Below are 7,080 nucleotides of genomic sequence, written 5' to 3'. Positions count from 1 at the left end.
TCTGTAATCCCCAGGGGATGTCAGCAAATCAAGGCAGCAACAAAGAGGTGCGTTATGTTGGCAAGTTCTACGTAGGATCAGAGATACCTTTCAGACTGTGCGATCTGAGGTCAGCTCCAAAGGGCAGGGAGGAAAAGAACAACAGAGGTAATCAGCAGGGGGAAAAAAAAAAAAAGAGTTGCCATCTTTTATTTGATGCCAACCTACAGGGCTTATGGAAACTACATCTTGACAAGCCAGTTATCAAGATTCAAGAAGATCACAAGTTCAGCTGACAAAATTAAGCACTACTTAAAAATTAAGCTATGGGGAATTCTTAAAAGGCGTTTTCCTTTGTGCTTGTTGGCATTTAGACAAAAGGAAAAGACAGCAGCACAAAAGCAGATCAAAACAGCACGTCCCCAAACGTAGTAAAACCGGGACTTACGGTCTACTAGAGCCATCTTCAGTGAGATTCTACTGGCTTTTCTCTTTGCCCTACTACTGTTTAATGATAAAAAATATATAAAACATTTGTTTTTAGAAGACTTGCTAAATTATGGAGTATTTAGGTTACAAAGCGAAGTGGGCTAAAGAAGCCGTGTGTTTTCCTCAACTATGTACCATTATATCAACTAACACAGGTACGTATTTTAAGTTAGTAAACATGGAAGTATTCGGGCCAGTCCTAAAATCTTGCATGAACTCGGTTTAGAGCCTATTTGTTAAATAGCCTAATAGCACTATAACGAATATATTTTTGCAACTATATAATTAATGTCTACAAACAAAGAAATTCTCCTCTACTTTTTGACCACTCTCATTTCATAACTGGCAGCTAACTAACACCACCAATTCACCCAAACCCAACAATGCAATTGCACGGATCAGAACTAGCAACACATCACAAATGCAGATAACACTGCCCACTAAATCTCCCTCGAACATGCTCCGAGAAGACGATCCATGCCAAGGAAACATTTCACCTAGGACCCTGCTAGTTGTTTTCTTCATACATATCCTACCTAGTAACCTAATGCCCAGAGGCTACATTGTTTTCCAGTGGATCTGAAAATTTTAAAATGTTTTTAAATCTCATGTAGTTTTGCTTTATGCTTCTTTTGAAATATCAGTTATTTAATCACAAATCTTTGTTATCTCAACAAGCCTGTCAGACTTATCTACAGTTCAATTAATAATTTTAGATCAGAGGAACGTAGTTCCCAGCATAACCATCAGTGGTATACAAAATGGGTGTAAAACATGAGTCTTAACTTGCACCCTAACTTTCAGTTACTGTTACTTTTCAGTATCAGTTAATGATCACTTACTATGAAAGTTAAGGAAAACTGCAGCAGGAATTTCGATCTTTAGATCCCTGACTTTCTTGAAATCTAAACTTTAAAGAAACCAAAGAATAAGGAACTTCAAATGACGTATCAGAAAGGAAATGTTACGGGAGCTATCAAGTATCTTAATTATTCACTAAAAGGCGGCAATCAGGTAATGTACATTCAAACACTTGTACACTCACACAAGAAAAACAGAGACATGATTAAGGGGAGGCCAAATTGTTTTATTTAATTTTTTAGTGACCAATTAAATTTATGGCAGAAAGCTCTGCTTTTTTTTTTTTTTTTCCTTTTTTAAAGAAATCAGCAGTGCTCAATTTGATGGGTTGGAATTCTACTCAAATTCCAGTTAATTTTGTAACAAACACATGAACAGGAATTCCAGATACTGTTTCCAGAGCAGAAATTCACATTTGTAAGAAAACTCCATGTTTGTACTTGATTGGGACACAGAATGTAAAACTATTGTCAGTAGTGCATGAGTAAACCATTCACATTTGATCTGGAACCTTGACATCAGAAAGTTGTACTCTCCTTTCAGATTTTTCATTACCTTGTGCAAATCAAGTCAAGTCTTCATGTGTCAAGCACACACTTAAAATTGTCCATGTTTTATATACAAGACATCTACCATTCAGGCAGTGCAAAATACATCCTTTCATAACAAAACTAAAATGTACCTCTCAAAGTATGAACAAGAATATACACATAATACATGATGTACACTATTTACACAACCATAAAAAATATAATACAAGGATTTTTGTATGTGGTTACAAGACTTGACAGTCTTTTGCAATTTTTTTTTGTATTTTTTTTTTCTTTGCAACAAGGCATGTGTAAGTTTCCTGGATGGACTTTTCTTTGCAGCTCTTCATAGATCTTGGAAACTACGCTTGAACTTTTAGGAGAGTTTTCAAATGGACTGCCATCAATTCCCTGTTTTGGTCAGAAAGTTCAGCTGTGCCACCCACCCAGTGGCTGGGAGGCTTTGGAAGGACACTAGGTGACGGAGGGTCGCTAAATTTTGCCCCAGCGTAATTTTCTTTTTGGTTCGCTTCTGTGAGGGTGACAGGTTTCTTGGACTTGGCGTTTCTGAAGTTCTCTGTGTTTTTAAGTGGCTTTTTTTCCTGCTTCGGAATTATTTCTGTCGGTACAGAATCTTGCCAAAAGTTCTCTATCTTTCTCGCAGAGGTGATCTTGGTCACCGGCACGTTACATTTGCCCTTCTGCCTGTTAATCTTTGGTTGCTCACACAGATGGAAACCGTGAACAGGCTGGCTGTGGGGGGCGGCAGCCTTCTCAGACTTTCCCATCTTGTTCTTCAAGACCTGCGCAGACAAAGACCTCACGTCAACGGGCAAACCCTCTCCTCGAGAGGAGCCTCCTTGACGGTTCTGCCAGCCCCTACGCTGCCTCTAGGACCAGACCCCGCCGCCATCACGGCGTCCCCCCCACCCCATCCCCTCACAGCCCCCCCCATCCCGGCCCCAAGGCCGGCCGCCATGGGGCGCTGCGCCCCGCGCACGTCCCGCCCTGCGCGCGCAGGGGCGGCTGGCGCGCGGCCAGCAGGCTAAATCCGGCTGTTGCTGGGCGCAGCGGCGGCCGCCCATTGGTGGACGGCGGCGGCCAATCACCGGCGGCGGTTTCGCTCCCCCCCCCCCCCAACAGACGTAACGGAAACTCCGCCGCCGCCGCCCCTCACACGCAGGGTGGAGGGAGGGGGGCGAGCAGCTCTCCCCCCCCCCCCCGCGCTCCAGCCGGGAACAAGCGCCCCCGGCTCTCCCAACACCGGGGAAAGGGGGAGAAAAGTACCGAGAAGTGCGCGAGCGCCTTCCCTACCTCCTTCCTCAGGGGTCTGCCGGGCGCGGCTCTCGAAGGGGCGGCCGCGGGGGGCTCCTCCTGGGGGGTTGTAACCATGCCGGGAGCTGGGGGAGCGCGTAGCTCCCCCGGGCCGTAGGCGGCCAGCGGCGTCCTCCTGCCCAGGCCGGCGCGGTGCTGCTGGTACTGCTGGTAACGGCTCGGCAGGAGCCCCGCGGGGCCCGGCCGGATCTTGCCCTTCCTCCGCCTCACCCTCTTGAGCGCGGGCCGCGCGCCGCCCCCCGCGGCGGCCAGGCAGCAGCCGGGCTGGTTCTCACAGTTGCTGTCCCCTCGCCTGAGGCGCTGCAGGAGGCCGGAGGGCAGCCGCCGGGGGTCTTCGGCGCCCGACGAGATGCGAGCCAGGAAGGGCGGCGGCGCCGTGGTGGTGACCATGGTGGGACGCGGGGACCCGGAGCTGTGGAGGGGAGAGGGGTCGGGGGGCCGGGGAGCGGCTGCCGGGGCTTTGTGGGCTGAGATGGTGGCGCGATCGGGGCTGCTGCTAGGAGAACATGGCGGGGGAGTGAGGGGAGCAGCCAGCAGCGCCCCTGTGTTGTTACACCGCCGGGCCACGCCCCCTTCCGCCATCCGGCCAATCGTCGCGCTGGAACGCCGCGAGCGGCACGCCTCTCCGGCGGGCACAGCCAATCCCCGCGAGCCGGCCGCAGCTCAGGCCCCGCCTCGGCCAATCGGAAGCGACACAAACAGTCGTGGCCCCGCCCGCTTCCGCAGGCCGCCCAATCCGCGCGGACACAAACAAGGGGCACTCCCCAGTCTCCGAGTCCCGGGCCCGCAGTGCGAGCGAAGGGGCGGGGCCAGCCGCTCCCCTCGCCAGCACCGCCGGCCAATGGCGGGGCACGCGAAAGCCCGGAGGCCACGCCCCCGAAGGCCCCGGAGCCAATCGGAGGCGACGTAAACAGGCGGCGGCGGCGCGCCCGCGGGGGGCGGCGGCGCGCTCCCGGCTAGGCACGCGGGGGCCGCCATGGAGCCGCCGGCACCGGGCGCTGAGGGGGCACCGGGGAGCCCGGCCCCGGCCCCGGCCGAGGAGGGAGCGGAGCGGGACGAGCGGAGCCTGGAGGCGCTGAGCCTGGCCGCCGGCGGCACCGGAGCGGCGGCAGCAGCGGCGGCGGCGGCGGCGGGGCGGCCGCAGCCCCCCCCGGAGGGCCGCCGGGCGACGCTGGCGAGCGCCCTGGAGCTGGAGGGGACGGTGCTGCGCGAGGGGCGGCTCACGCAGTTCGTGGCCAACAACCTGGAGCGGCGGATCCGCCTGAGCGGCGCCCCGCGGGGCGAGCAGCCGGGGCCGGGCCCTGGGCCGGGAGCCGGGGCCGGGGCCGGGGCCAGCTCCATCCCCGCCATCGACCCCGGGGCGCTGCAGGACGTGGTGGCCCTGGCCGGGCAGGTGGCGGCGCAGGTGGACGAGCTGCTGCGGGCCGTGCACTGCGGGCTGCAGGCCCTGACGGCGCTCAGCGTCGGCTGCATCCAGACCTACCGCGACGGCGTGGAGAGCCTGGGCGAGGCGGCCGACCTCAGCATCCGCGCCATGTACGCGCTGGTGGCCCGCTGCGAGGAGCTGGACCGCGCCATGCAGCCCGTGCCCGCCCTGGCCAAGCGCATCCGGGACATGAAGGGCACCCTGGAGCGCCTCGAGGGGCTCTGCAAGTAGCGCCGCACCCGTGGCACCCGCTACTGCACGGTGGGCGCGACTGAGCGGGTCAGGCCGCCTGCCCGTGGCCTCTCAAAGCTGGCCCCGGAGCCGGTCTCAGCCCCCCGGCTTCGTACGTGGTGCCTTCGGGCCCCCTGCCCGGGCCTGGCCTGCCCTCACGGCCGGCCACAGCCTTGGGCTGGAGGAAGCTTGGCAACCGGTGAAGGAAAAGGGTCTCGGTGTAAACGGCGTGGTGAACCGCCCGCAGCGCTCCGTAGCTTAAGCTCCATTAAAGAGTTTGGATTCCACATGCCTTACGCTTGCTGTTTATTGAGGGCTAGGGAAAACTAACCAACCTGAATCAGAAGCAGCTGTCAGTATTTATTTTTGACCAAAACTGAAGTTGTTGTGAACGCTTTCTTGATGTTTACAGGCGTACGTGGGTCTTTGTAGTTGACACTTAGTGCCTGACTGAAGTAATTCTCGTGCTGTTACAGTTAACAAACGTGGAGAACGCTGCTGTCTCTTACAGGACGCAGTTGTAAGGGAAGACAAGTCTGAAGAAAATTCAATTCACCAAAACACTTACTCTCTGAGAATAATATAAAATCCACGGGATAGAATTGCGATCCGGTTAAGAGCAATGCTAGATACAAAATACTAAATAAAAGCCTTCAGTTAAAATACGCTTTGCCTCTCAGTTTCTGCAGTTTTTGTAGAAATTTGAGTAGTGTCACTGTGAAATGAATCTGTGATTTATGTCCAATGTGAAACATATTTAGTTTGATGAGGAATATGTGTACGTTATGACATTACACGGGTGTATGACTGGCATAAAGTAAATACTTTGGAAGAATTTACTTAGCTTGAAGCTTTTGTATATGCATCACTGTATGCAGAAGTCATTCTGCTGTATCAGTATTTCCACTGAAGCTTGAGAGAGATTCTCTGCTAGCTGTGGTTCCTATGCAACTGGGCTTTTAGGTGGTGCTTCTTAGCAACCTGTTTAGGTTACAAATGTCTTTGCAACTGGATTTCAACAGAAAAATAATCACTGTGATCCTGAATATGTATAGTGGTGCTTTAGGTGACCAGTGGCTCCTAAAAACATTGGGGAAAAGGTATCCAGAAATACTGCACAAGTCCCGTAATTTTTGGTTAAGGAGCAGATAGGCTTACGGTGGGTACAGCCAGCACCCCCCATAGTCTCATCAGACCCACTGTTGAGTGAGAGGCAGATGCTACGTTACGCTGCACTTCTAAACGTGCATGATACTAAATCTTAACAAAATCATTAGCTTTTAATTTTATTTTTCTTGTTATGCTTGTTTGCAGTCCTTGGCCAATCTGGGGCCTCTCTGCATGACTGAGCCTCCACCTTTTCCCTTGGCACACAGGAGGTTTTGCATCCGGCCTCCCAGCCCCTGCAGCAGGAGAAGGCTGGGAATGGGCTGTGCTCCCTTTGTGGTCGGCAGCTCGCACAGTGGTGTCTGCTAGGGAGTAGCCGTGGCTCTGGGAAGAGACGAGATCAATTAAAGAACAGAGGCTAGCAGAGAGAAAAAGGAGAATGCAGGGCCTAGAAGACATGAGAGGTTTCATAACACCACAGGAACAGCTGTCATCATTTAGTTTTGGGGCATTATTCTTGGGAAGGCTTGAAATTGTCTATCCTCGAGATGCAGTAGTTTTCCTAAGTGCTGTTTTTTTTATGTCACGACTTAAAACCAAAGTTTGCTCTTGTTCTAAGTATTGTTGAAATGTACATGAAAGACCCCTGGACATATTCGTATAGCCACATATGTACAGCTCCACTTTATCCATCCAGTCGAAGTTTAAGCCTTTAAAGCGTACACGTTTCAGTACACCGTCAGCTTTTCATTTCCAGTCACCTACGTTCAATGCTAATTCCTTGCTAGAATTGTCAAGCCTGTAAAACAAAATCATTACTTTTGTGTTTTAAATTGTTAGTGATCAGTTGTTGTGGAAGTGTTTCACTTCTTAATTATTGCTTTTCCTATTTGGTAAAATAATTTGGAAGCTAATTTAAACTGCTCCTGTATCTGCGCTGAGACCCATTAATGTGATTGCAGAGCCAGTTTCAGTCTAGGCCCTCGGGCAGTAATTTCTGAGAGTGATGTCATTCATGGGATGAAAAAGCGATGACTGGCGAGTTCCAAGCGTGAAGGAAGTGGTAATTACAGAGCGTTTTTTCATGTCAGCATGACTTGCGTGAAGGGCAGACCCAGCTGA

The 7,080-nt window shown here is 52.0% G+C and overlaps 1 protein-coding gene across 1 annotated transcript; it reads left to right on the top strand.

Moving 5' to 3' along the window:
• The first annotated feature begins 3,394 nt into the window (after nucleotides 1-3,394).
• BORCS6 (BLOC-1 related complex subunit 6) lies at nucleotides 3,395-5,516 on the top strand. Its single transcript, XM_050709889.1, is given in 3 exon segments — nucleotides 3,395-3,735; nucleotides 3,737-4,117; nucleotides 4,120-5,516. Coding segments are annotated over 3 exon segments (1,305 nt in total). The 5' UTR covers nucleotides 3,395-3,543; the 3' UTR covers nucleotides 4,852-5,516.
• Nucleotides 5,517-7,080: the final 1,564 nt, after the last annotated feature.

Source organism: Cygnus atratus, chromosome 3 (genome assembly GCF_013377495.2).
Source record: "Cygnus atratus isolate AKBS03 ecotype Queensland, Australia chromosome 3, CAtr_DNAZoo_HiC_assembly, whole genome shotgun sequence".
NCBI lineage: Eukaryota > Metazoa > Chordata > Aves > Anseriformes > Anatidae > Cygnus > Cygnus atratus.
Note: the sequence above shows the minus strand (reverse complement) of the source record. Positions and strands in the feature narration are given on the sequence as shown.